This window comes from Melopsittacus undulatus, chromosome 5, assembly GCF_012275295.1.
Source record: "Melopsittacus undulatus isolate bMelUnd1 chromosome 5, bMelUnd1.mat.Z, whole genome shotgun sequence".
Classification (NCBI taxonomy): Eukaryota; Metazoa; Chordata; class Aves; order Psittaciformes; family Psittaculidae; genus Melopsittacus; species Melopsittacus undulatus.
The window spans coordinates 30,456,578-30,469,013 of NC_047531.1; the positions used below are offsets into that span (position 1 = coordinate 30,456,578).

The window sequence follows — 12,436 nt, forward strand, 5'->3', positions numbered from 1 at the left end:
ATATTTAGTATTTCTGTATAGGATCCTTTCTATTTTTTTCTTTTGAAGCACAGAGTAACATGTATAAGGTGACATATGAATGCCTTTAGAGGAACAAAGATCTCAAAGAAATTCAGTCATTATTCAGTTCACGTAATAATAAATTGCAATGGATGATCATCTCAAGGCACTGAAGAATTTTTTTTGGCTAAAATATTAAAAACTATGAAATTACTTATCACTGTCCAGGTATTAAAATTTCTTCTTCTCTTATCATTTCCTTGCAGATAAATCTTGAGCCTCCCCTTTGAGTGTAGCATATTCAAGCCTAATGTGTCAGGCTGGATAGAAAAACTAAGTTGCTAGAAGCTGTTATTTTAAAAACAGAGAAAAAAACATACTATGGATCTTTGCTCTCAAGAAAGAAACAAATATGTTGTACCATACCTTTACAGTGAAGGAAAAGGAGGCAAAATGGCTTATCAAAACTAGTAACCTTGTAAAGGGCTCACAGATTGCTCTTTGTTCTACCTTAATGAGTCAATATATACAATTATATCTAAAGCTTGCAGCACTGCTTTGGGACAATAAGAGTCTGCTGCAGACACCATACAAATTATTATGTTGTGAAAGGTCTGGAACTGCTCTAGTTTTACCCTTACAAAGAGGTGGGACCATTGACATTCAAAACACAAAAAGGAATGCACAAGCACCTTAGATTTTGCTTAGTATACTTAACTGCAAACACTTTTTTCCAGAAGCAATAATGTTACCTCCCATAACATAGAAATTAATTTCCAATCTAGCACACAAGGATGTAGTGAGTATATATGTATGCCTTATGGTTTAGAACCTTTTACACACATTTTTTTGTAATTGTACAGACTTTCCAAACTTACCTCCTCTATGGATAATCAAAGAAGTTTCACTTCCAACAGGACATTCTTTAAGTATATCCACTACTTCTGCATGGCTCAGGTTCTGTACATTCTGCTGGTTGATCTCAACAATGAGGTCACCTTCACACAAACCAGGACATCCCTGAATGTCTAGAATTTGCTTCACCCTCTGTCCTGTAGGACTGTCTGCTATAGTGAAGCCAAAGCCCTGGGCCCCTTTCACAATGGTTAAGGTCATGAGTTCAGCTTGGGTGGCCCCAGAAGAAGCCATTGATACATTATCATCATGGGCAGGTGGTGGGAATGTGCTATCAAGCTGACTATCTGCTGGAATGGAGTGCAAGGAGTGTGGTGGTCGATCTGTTACGTCTGGAACAGACTGAGAAGTCCTAGAAATGTATTCCAAATAAGTTTCATAGTTATGTCTTCCATTTACCACTACCGGAGGCCTCTCCATTACTGCAAGGGGTGGCACCATGCTGTTGGCAGGATCTTCAGGATCAAAGGGCAAAGGGTATCCACGACATAGCACCAAGTTGACACTCTGACCAATAGGAACAGACTGGAAGAGTTTGACTACATCTGCGTGGGTATGTCCAAGGACACAAACTTCATTAATATAGACAATGACATCACCTGGAAAGAGAAGAAAAAACAGTGACAGCTTCAGTTATTGTATATGCAGTGTAATTTTTTTCTTAATCAAATAGTAGTCTACTAAAAAGTAAAATAAATTAGATCAGCATACTAATTCAGTAGTGGAGACAAAAAAGTAGAGTTTCTCTGCCAGCACATGTAATACAAATAAACAATGCCAACATTATTTCTTTTGTGTGGAAGCTCACAACTGGAAAATATAGCTGAATGCAGACATACACCTTTTTCTCAGTATTTCTGCCCTATTTTTTTTTTGTCTGCTTTCAGTGTAGTTCACAATTACTTTTTTTCTAGATAAAATGCAAGTTTACTTGGAGGCTTGGTTGTCAAGAAAAACCATTGTTTGGTGAAGAGTAAAAGGAAAAAGCAAAGGAAATAGTAAGCACTCTTGGACTTAAGAATCAATTACTTGGGGTGCAGGACAGCGTGCAAGTGCATAAGGAAGTACTTTTTGCATTGATCATAGTATTGACATTTTCTTATTAAATTTCATTACTTTTCATCAGACATCCAGGACTACTACAGTCATTTCCTATTCTAGGCATAAACTAAACTGTATCTTGCCTATCACAGAGACGTTTAGAGGCATTTTGTTGTAGCTGTGACAGTTCAAGGACAATGACAAGAAAAATTTGTAGGCAGGTATAATAGCTTTTTAGTAGAAAAATCTAGGCAAATGTCTCAAAATCAGTTCAATATTTTTAGCTAAACCACATGGTCAAGTAAAAGATATTAACTTTACCTTCAAATCTTGTCTCATGTATAGTACAGAGCTACCAGTCAGAGCATGCACACTTAAAGCAGAATACTTTAAGACAACAGGCTATTTATGGATCTGCAGGTTGCTCATGCACCCACCAGCTACTGTTACTGGAAAGTTCAGAAAAAAAGTTCAAGTTCTTTCTTGTTGTCAGAATGGATCTATACAGTTATAGCCACAAATCATTTTCTTTACAGAACTGTTAAGGTGCATATTAACATAAAAATGAGTAATCAGTACAAAAGATATTCAGAATAGTTTGATGATCCAAAGTCAGTTTGCATTTTAATAAAACAGTTTGTATCTTTACAACAAAAGGGAAGGATGTTAGTGAACTCCAGAAGTTAAAGTATTTTTCTAAGTGAAGATTGTCTTATCCTACCATCCATTAGGAAGAAGTAACTTATAAAGACAACACTGAGAGGTGTCTACAAGGTACACAATTCTATAATTGACCTATCATAATGCAACGTTTTATAATGGTGTGTAAAGATTCAGCAATAAAATGAGAATTAATTTATGGAGGATGAGGTGGTCTGCGTGGAATTGCTTCAAGTGTATTTATGAAATTATGCCTTTTCAGTACTTCAATCAAAAGATCTAATGAAGCGAACTGAGGAAAAAAGGGCATCATCAAGATGCCAATGCAAGGGCTGTTTCCATGTGACAACAAAAGGCAAAGGCTATTTCTATATGAAAATGAAATGGTCATTTCCCACATGTCTAATAACCTGTCTAATAGTTTGGCAGTAATTAATTGCATATGCACAAATTGTGATTCAGAGAAAGATTTCTTGAGAGGGTGCCTAGGGAAAAAAATGTTAAGAGTCTTTGTCTAAAAGTTTGTGAATATTAGTCACAGAAAGCTTAGGAGCTGTTCATATTGTCTTAAATGTGCATCATAAGTTTCAATTATAAGCAAAAGCAGTAAGGTCACTTCACAGGCACTGCTGATAGAATGCCAGTTTCTCTCTCAAGCAGCTCAGAGTAAAATAGTTTTCAAAAGTCAAGATTTAAAAGACAGAAAGAATGTACTATACTAAATTATCATGGCAATGGCTGCTATTAATTGTGATTTGCTCATGCCCTGGTATAGAAAGATCTTACCTGCATTCTCCTCCCTGGCTTCCGCATTAGCAGTGAGGCTGACTTTGCTCGTAAGAGGACTGATACTGTTGAACCGAGACTTCTTCAATGCATGCGCCTGTTTCACTATCTTATGCCTTAATGCCCTTTGCAACTTTCTAATCCATGAAGTCTTTATTTCCCTGAGTGATGGCAATGCAGATATGTGGTGGGAGGAGACCAATCTGTTTGTTCATCCTCTCTTGCAATATTTAATCAGGGTGCAAAAGGAATAATGCATTTATTGTGTTATGCAAGCAAATCACCGTCTGTTTTCACCCCTTCACTTTGTACAGGATTAGCTATGATCTAAAACCTAAACCAAGATGTTTTTCATAAATCAAGTAAACTAGTTGACATTACATAGGTCTCCAGTGAAATTAGCTTGTGCACAAGGAGTGTAGCCAGGAAATATATAGGCCAAGTAGCTCCTTTCCCCAGTCACTACACAGGCAAAACTGAGCACCATAAGGTCTTCGGTAAGAACTCCTTGAAATACTAACCCTGCATATCCCTCACAAGACAGCAGAAAATCCTTCAGCATTTCCTGAATCAATATTTTTAAAGGTCTTTGTGATTTCTGAGGTACAACATGAACAGCATGTCTAGACACACTCTGAAGTAACTCGCTCACAGCTGAACTGTTTGGGACCCATAATGCTGTACTGTCATATAGAGAACATATGGCTGGAGGTTAAGAGGAATGGGGGAAAAGGCATGAGTTACTACGTTCAAGTCAGAAAAACAGCTCCAGTGGTGTTAAACTGGGAAGACACAAATTCAGATAATGAGACAAGGAGGAGGACTAAAAGGGGTTAATTTCAGAAATCATTCAAATAGATCTCTGGACTGTAGGAGTTTCTCATAATCTAACTAATTTTCCAGGCTGAGAGTTCCTCATTGCTGACACAGAGAGAAGTACCCAGAATTTGGTAGGGAGTGAGAGAGGAGTTTGGGATCATTACAGAGCCAGTGCCATGCTAATGTAAAGTTCAGAACCCCTCTACTTTAGAAAATCTCCCCCAAATGTTTTTGTAGCATCTTTTCTGCCTGTTCTCTCCTCCTGCTTCTAATAATAATGGGTGCATATGGACAAGTATAATAGTGATCCCCTTTATAATTCCTGCCTGGTTTTCTGAGCAAGCCATAGTCTGCCTCCAGAAATCACAGTTTCATAGCGAGTGGGTATCTCTGAAGTTATGCAGAACATTTATATTAAGCATCAAACTTTGCCTGGCTTTTAGAACTAAACCTACTGAAATGAGTAAAGCTTGCTTACAAAATCACAGAATGATTGAGGTTGGAAGGGACCTCTGAAGGTCATCTTGTCCAATCCCCCCACTCAAGCATGGCCACCTAGAACCAGTTGTCCAGGATCACGTCTTGGTGGCTTTTGCATATCTCCAAGGATGGAGACTCCACAAGCTCTCTGAGCAACCTATTCCAGTGCTTGGTCACCCTCACAGTACAAAAGTGTTTCTGATGTTCAGAGGAAACCTCCTGTTTTTAATTTCATGTCCATTGACTCTGGTCCTCTCACTGGGCACCACTGGAATGAGCCTGGCTCTGTCTTCTTTGCACCATCCCTTCAGGTGTTTACATACCTTAGAAAGATCCCTCCAAGCCTTGTCTTCTCCAGGCTGGATATCTCTGTACTTCAATGTCATCAATGTCTGGTGCTCTTCCCAATTTTGTCTTCCTCAGTAGCCTCTAGGGACTCCACACAGGCCCTACCAACCATATATTGCTTGATACTGTTCAGAGATGAGGGAGACCAGGAGGGCTGGTCTATGCAGAAGGCTTCTGAATGAGATTCTCTAGATGAACTGGCAGGTTTAATATATAGCCAGTGGAGTAGATAATAAATATCCTGTCCCACATCTCAAACACCTACACTATCAGAAGAACAAGAACAAGATTCTGCTGTTCAGCAGCCAATGCTCAAATTCAACATTGAGTCGAAGAATGTTAGAGAATACTGACAGTGGCCAAATTTGTCAAATTCTTAAAATTACCTCTGCTTACTTAAGCCACTTGCGTTTAACTGACAAAATAAGGCAAATAGGCCTAGAGGGGACTTCCTGGATGACTTAGCTTCATCCCATGTTGTCAGATACAGCATGGTATGTGGCACTTGAGCAAATTTGCTATCTTCTTTGCAGAAATATCCATGAAGGTCCAGAATTTTTCACTTCTTTAACTAGTTTTTTTATTAAAATTTGCTGACCATGACTTATTTTTGTCACATAATGTTACTTGACTCCATGTTTGAATGCTTGGTTAGAGGTCACATTTTGTTAACTACATATTTCAAAGCAAAAATGAGATATAAACTATCAACATCATTTGTTGTTTTAGTAACTGGTGAAGAAATCTGTGTGATTCAACATTCTCTAATGACAGAGTCTTACTTACATTCCTCTCTACCATAATGCTGCAGAGTTATTGGGGATTTTACACAAGCATTAATTCTGCAAAAAAAACTTTTTTCATGCTTGAAGTGCTTGATGCAAACAGAACCCGTTTTATTGACATAACTAATTTCATCACAAATTACCTTCATGTTTCATGTAATGCTACAGAGCTCTATTCCCCTCCTTTCTGAAGAAGCTATATTATTCAGTGACCCCAGTTATTGTTTCTGCTATGTTTTTATTACCCCTACAATATCTGTATAAACATCTTGCACTAGTAGGCAAGTTCCTCCATTTACTTACCCATGTTCCTACTATTTGTATACAAACTCTACTTGTTTCTTATTATTACTGTGATGCATTCAGTTTCCTGGCTGGATTTTTTTTACAGTACTTCAGTGAACTGAATTGCCTATTAGACTGCTCTTATTATTACTTAGAATTCTTAAAATGTTTAAGTCTGAATGCAGACGAGAAAAATAAAGATTAGATTTTTGTTGTTAATTTACCATCATATTCAAAGTTAGTGGAAATGTCTCCATTGTTTCTGATGGGTTCTGGATCAAAAGCTTAGTATCTGTGTTCATGTGCTTAAAATATGACAGAACAGTGTGATTTGGTGAGCTATGAGACAAATCTCTGCTGCCGCCTTGCAGCACGTACAAGCCAATAGCCACGGAGCTAAAACCAGCCCATAGTTTGCCAAGTCAGCACAGAAAGCAGCAGCTCTGCAAGGCTCAGGCTACCTTTTATTTCATATTTTTTCCTGTATTTACAGCCTAGGTAAACTCTATAAACTCCTCCAGCATTACTTATTCCTACCTGCATTTCACAACCATATACATTTTGCATATGCATACTTATCATGAGGTTCAGAACTAGAAATACATGATTAGTTTATTGCTGAAGCTCTCCCTTCACCTGCCCACCCACACTATCTGCTGTCATTACCAGCTTTTTCTGTCACTTCTCAGCAGTGACCTTATCTTCTCTTTCTGCAAAGTGCTGCAAGATTGCTGGCACTGCAGACTATTTATAATGAAATCAGAGGTGTTAGCATGTTTCCAGTACTGTGATATGAAACATGGGGGTAATTTTAATAACAACGACAAGTGACTGATGCTCAATAAGGAGGAGAAGATTCATTAGAAATGAGCCATTTTTCCATGTGCACATAGTTACCAGAAGCAATGCAAAGAACTAGTGCATGAGGGATCCTTTAGTTAACCAATAGTTACATTCTGAAACTTTGAATCCCAGCTTCCTTCCACTTGCCATAGGTGTTAACCCAGTGTCTGAATAAGTAATTTTTGTTATGAATGGGCAGAGACATTTCTTTGGAACTAAAAGATTTCAAAAGGATTTGCATAAACAGAAATTCTCTGCTGTACTCTGGCCTGGCACAGAACTTTGTGAAAAGCAATTTGCGTCTCACATCTGCATGTCATTACTTTTATAGACAAAGTATGAAACCTAGGATCCGGCAGTTCATGGTAGCCTGGTTTATCTTTTGTTTGAAAATTTGGCCCTACCTTTCATTAATACTCATTACTGCAGTAATTATAATAATTTATTAAAGGAGATTACAGTTTAAGGTGACCATTGCATATTAATATTGAAATACTTAAAACACATGCCAAGAAACTTATCCCTTTTAAAAAGGAACATTAGCTGCTAAAACACATCAAGAATGTAACCTGGGGAGATGTACACGCATATAATAACCACAGCTACTGATTGGGAGAGCTGGATTTAAAATTGACCACTTTATTATTAGCTTTGTATCAGCTTTATGTGATAGATAGTACTGCGGCAGCCACAGTGAAATGAAAACGCTGCTGGGGGACACAGTGCTCAGTTGCCTCCTCTGCACTCAAATAATTTCAGGACCACTTGCTGGCATGTGAGAACACTGAACAGCCCATTAAAATATCTCTGTTCATACTGGCATGGAAGAACTGTTTCCCAGTCTTCACTTCATACAGGAAGTTTTACCCGTGTGCTGACAAACTCTGCAGAGCTGACAGCTAACCACAGTCCCATGGGTCCTTTTTGCACTCACTGGGCTGTGGGAACTGAGGCTCAGGGGAAAAAGTCAGGGTAACAAAAATTATTTACTAAATCTGACAAAAAGGGAAATCAAAATGTATTTCTAGGCATTTCAGGTACTCAGACTTGCATTAGACATGCCTAATTTTTCTGCTTAGTGAGACTTGAGCAACAGACGTAAACCAGCTGCTTATCCCATTTGAAAGGCAGTAATTCTAAAAAACATTGTTGTAGAAGTGGTTCACTTGAGCAACAATCTGTCCCCACCATCGCAAGGACTGAGCACTCTGGTTCCGAACTTGGCTTTCTCCACAGGGCCAACAGAATGACGTGACACAGACACATGTGTGCAACTTTATCCAAGACTCAGATGTGTTGAGTAAGCAGGTGCCATTTTTATACGATTTTTAGAACCCATTATAATTCTACTGTGACCCAATGCACATGCCTAATTACAAAGCTGTCTATTCAGAATTTTTGTGCTTAACCAGCATGTATCATGTAATTACACTCAGGCAGATGTGGATTAGTAGAAGAAACAATTTACATTTTATTTGTATTTTGCATATAGCGGTAAAAGCTATTTAAATAGAGGCATTTAACTTTTTTTGGGGAGAGGAATAAAATACATTCCAAAATAATCTAAAGACCTTGATTACTTGCTGATCCAGTAAACATGAAACATTGCAGATTAAAAATGTAAGTAAAGCAATAGCAAAAGAATGCTTAAATAAATGCTGCTCATAAAGTGCTAAAGAGCAGGCAAATTCTGTTCCTAGCTAGCTAGTTTTTCACTTCTTCAAGCATCTAAAAGCGGAGCATGGATGTTAAAATTGCTACTTTACCAAAAAGTAATTATTTAAAAGATAAGTAATTTGGAGGCAAGACCACATAGAAAAGAGAAAGGTCCAATTTTCAAGGCAGCCTTTTATTTACAAATTATGTAAGCCTATTCTGTCTAGGTTTTGCTTGCAGGAGCTCCTTGTGCATCCTGAAATGCCTGGTGCGAATGAACTGTGTGACAAAACATCAGTGGATCTGAAGAGCAAGATAAAAAATGTATGCTATGTTTGCATAGCTATTTGGGATCACTTTGAAAGGTGTCACTGTGTGCAGAGGATCATGTAGAAATTAAACTCTTCTTTTTCTTTAGAAAAAGGAGGTCAACATTTACAACACATTTGCTTTTCTATGCACAGTATTTTATTTCTGTACTCAGAGCATCACATTTATTCAGGTAACGGCTCCTGGGAGGACGAAAGTAGCCCAACCTGCCTCCCAGCAGCCTAAAGGCATAAGGGTATGAAAGAGCATGATGTAAATACCAAGCAGCCCCTGTCCCTGCCTGGGAATCCTGGCAAAGTGCCAGCTGTCCCTGGTGGAAGGCTTTTTCAGCAACACTCAACTGCACACCATTGCAACTGCTAATTCTCAACATAAACTGCTGGGAAGGAAAGAGGGAGATGAATGAGGTGAGGAACTAAATGGAGCATTTCCAAAGTGGCTGCAGCACAAAGACAAATAGCTTTATATGTTGAAATACATATGCAGCTGGGAATTTCTAGTAATAGGCAGTCATGTTTTACTTGTGCATTGAAATGGCTAGCAGACCTTTTTTCTTTGAGTAATGCTAGCACCATGAGGACAAGCAATTACTAGTCACACATTAAATTAGTTCTTCATGAAAGTAACAGCAGTGACTTAGACACTTAGTGCACAGTCAGATTAGTAGGATTAGTCTCCATTTTAAATCAACAGAGTTACACCATGAGAGTTCATTTTGATTTTAGAGAAATTCTGGTTACTCAAGACATTCCCTGTAACCGAAGTGGGCATTACCTCCAGAAGTGGGACATATTATAACTCTGTTATCTACTTACTAAGACCATGATTTTCATCATTGTGTGATCAATACTGTTTTTCTTGCTACACTCACAAAGAGTGCTCACGCAGGTGCCTAACTTCAGCAGCTGACTCTGTGGGACTGCTGCAAATCTGATTTCTCTATAATCCATCAGGTCATTAACTTAAAGACTAAAAGCTTTGATTTTGTGGATTTTTTTGTGTATTCATTCCTCAGGTCCACATTCTGCTGACCAAGCTCAATAGGAACTGCCAGCACTCAGTACCTCTGAAAATCAGTGTGCTTGTTTCAGATCAAGCCATGGATGAGGGACCAAAAGCCAGGCACTGAATCTGAAGATGTTGCTATGATGTATTGTTTAGTAAGTTCAATCTATTATAATAATATGTATCCAAATTCTTCCCATGAGAAATGTTTACAATTGCTGTTGCCCCAGATGCTGCTGTTAACACGATAAATTTCCTCCCTAACTTTATGCTGAAGAATTTCGTTCTGGCTAAACATCTTGTGCCTTTTATCCTGCCATTTATAACAAATTGTTTGCTAATTCACTGCTTTCATCCCTGTTATTAGAGATGCTATTGCTTTGCCAAAAGTTCAGAATATCTATATATGCATTTATATTTGTGCATATATATAGAACTATATACAGACCCTCATATCTTACTGTATCTGGAAAGCATTCAAATGAATTTATAAGGTCAGCACTTTCCAGAGATGGAAATGGATACTTCGAGATAAGTCTGGACTACTACTTGTTACTGCTTTTACACAAAAGTATTCTGTTTGTATTGAGCAGATTTTAAATGTAGCAAAACAGTGAAATAATTTCCAATTAAATAAATGGATTTTTACTAATAGTCTCCTACATATAAATATCTCAGTGCACCTAAAATGGAGTAATCATTGACTACCAACTCTTTAATAAGTATTTCATAAAAATATAAGCCTAGTATAGAAGTAATTATCTTCTTTTGATTTTTAACACATCCATTCAACCTTTACATTCATTAATGCTTATCTTATTTATTAACCTTTATTTTATCTTTTGGGGATAGTAAAATCATGAATGTAAATGTTACTTCTACTTCAGAGAGCTTCTCACATTATTTCTATACCAAAAGATCCACTCAGTAGTTTCTCAGGCATGTATAAACATATTACTTGCTTTAAAATTGCATAGCAAAGAGAAATAGTGGAGTTCCTTTCGGTTCTCTCAGGTTTTACTGTATTTTTCCAGGTTAATAGGGGGTAATGTATTACAAAACCTACCTTCCTTCCAAGCAAGTGTTATCTTAATATCTCTAGAGCCTCTTTCACTGCCAAGCACTCATTTTCAAGGACAATATATTTTTATTCTTTGCCAAATAATTTAACACCTTCACCACTGAATAATTTATACTGTCTTTTCCAGCCCACTCCTGAATACGACACTAAGCCTAAACTACAAAATTCAGCTTACATAATAAATTTTTGGTGAGATGAAGGAATCAAAATCATTAACAAAAGTCCCAACAAGCCCCTTCTTTAAGAGTACATTGTAACTAACACACAGGAAACTCCAGCCTTACAACAGTTAGGAAAAGGTCACTTTTCACCCTTATAGCTGCATGGCAAAAACCACATTCTCCTTTTATGAGGATTATCCAACCTCCCAGTAGCTATTCTGCCTCCGTGTATGTCCCATTTGCCTTCTCTATTTTCTGTTCAGGTTTGTAAGCTTTCTGTGAGAGTGTTGAGAATTTGCAGTACTCTTGTACAGTTTATAGCACTGAGGACTCACAATGAATGTGACTTCACTTCCACCGCAGTAAACATCTAAACAATGGTAACACTTGTGGAGGGTAAAAACCTTACTGCATTCTATTCTCTAGTGCAGCGTAGGGGTTCAGCTTCATGCCTGGATCCTAACACTTGCAAGCAACTAAGATGCCTTATGGATACATCAATTCCTGCTCAATACTCAAATCTCAGACTTTATATATAAAGGGGCATTAATTCTTTGTTCTGTACGAGAACGCGTCATACCTTCCTTTTTAGAAAATAATTAATTTTCTGGATGTTTAAATTTATTAATTTGTTAATTAGCTAACAAATAAAAGTAAATTAAAATGCTTATTATGAATGACAGTGATCACCTATCAGGCTGCTTGTTCAGACTGAAAAAGCAGTCTCACAGTATGCATGCCATCTAATATTTTCACTGTGAATCATCCCACGGGTGGCCTGTAGTTAAAAAGCCCTTCCCAAAATGATCACTGCATCTAATTTTTCCTCAAAAGGCTGCCTCTTTTTTTCATTTGCTTCCCTACAGTATTTCTACTCTGCTCCTGACAAAGTAGGTGGTACCATCTCTCCTGAGAGTGCATTGCTCTATGTCCATCAAAAACTGAAAGCGAGTTGTAGTCTCCTGTGCAGTTGGAGATAGTAGCCATAGTGACAGAAGGCAAATCATGGAAAATTTCTCTCAAGCATATTTTATGCACAACTTACCCTTATTTGATAAGCTGTGAAAACAGTATGAAATGGGACAGCCATTTCACAAACTTCTTCCTAAGAACCATCTGCTGCATGAGAAGTGCACAAAGAAGGGATGCAGCTCATCAGAGACAGGAGATAACTAAGGATGAGCAATGGATGAGCGTGTGTGCTGTGGGATACAAGAATGGAAGGAGCAGGAGGAATTTGG

The 12,436-nt window shown here is 37.8% G+C and overlaps 1 protein-coding gene across 2 annotated transcripts in view; it reads right to left on the minus strand.

Annotated features, from left to right (window-relative positions):
- Nucleotides 1-12,436, minus strand: part of MAGI2 (membrane associated guanylate kinase, WW and PDZ domain containing 2) — a 724,927-nt gene that overhangs the window by 117,295 nt on the left and 595,196 nt on the right. For both annotated transcript variants that reach the window (XM_034063203.1, XM_034063202.1), the window contains exon 10: nt 879-1,514. In XM_034063203.1, coding sequence (XP_033919094.1) covers nt 879-1,514 — 636 coding nt within the window. The remainder of the gene's footprint in view (nt 1-878; nt 1,515-12,436) is intronic.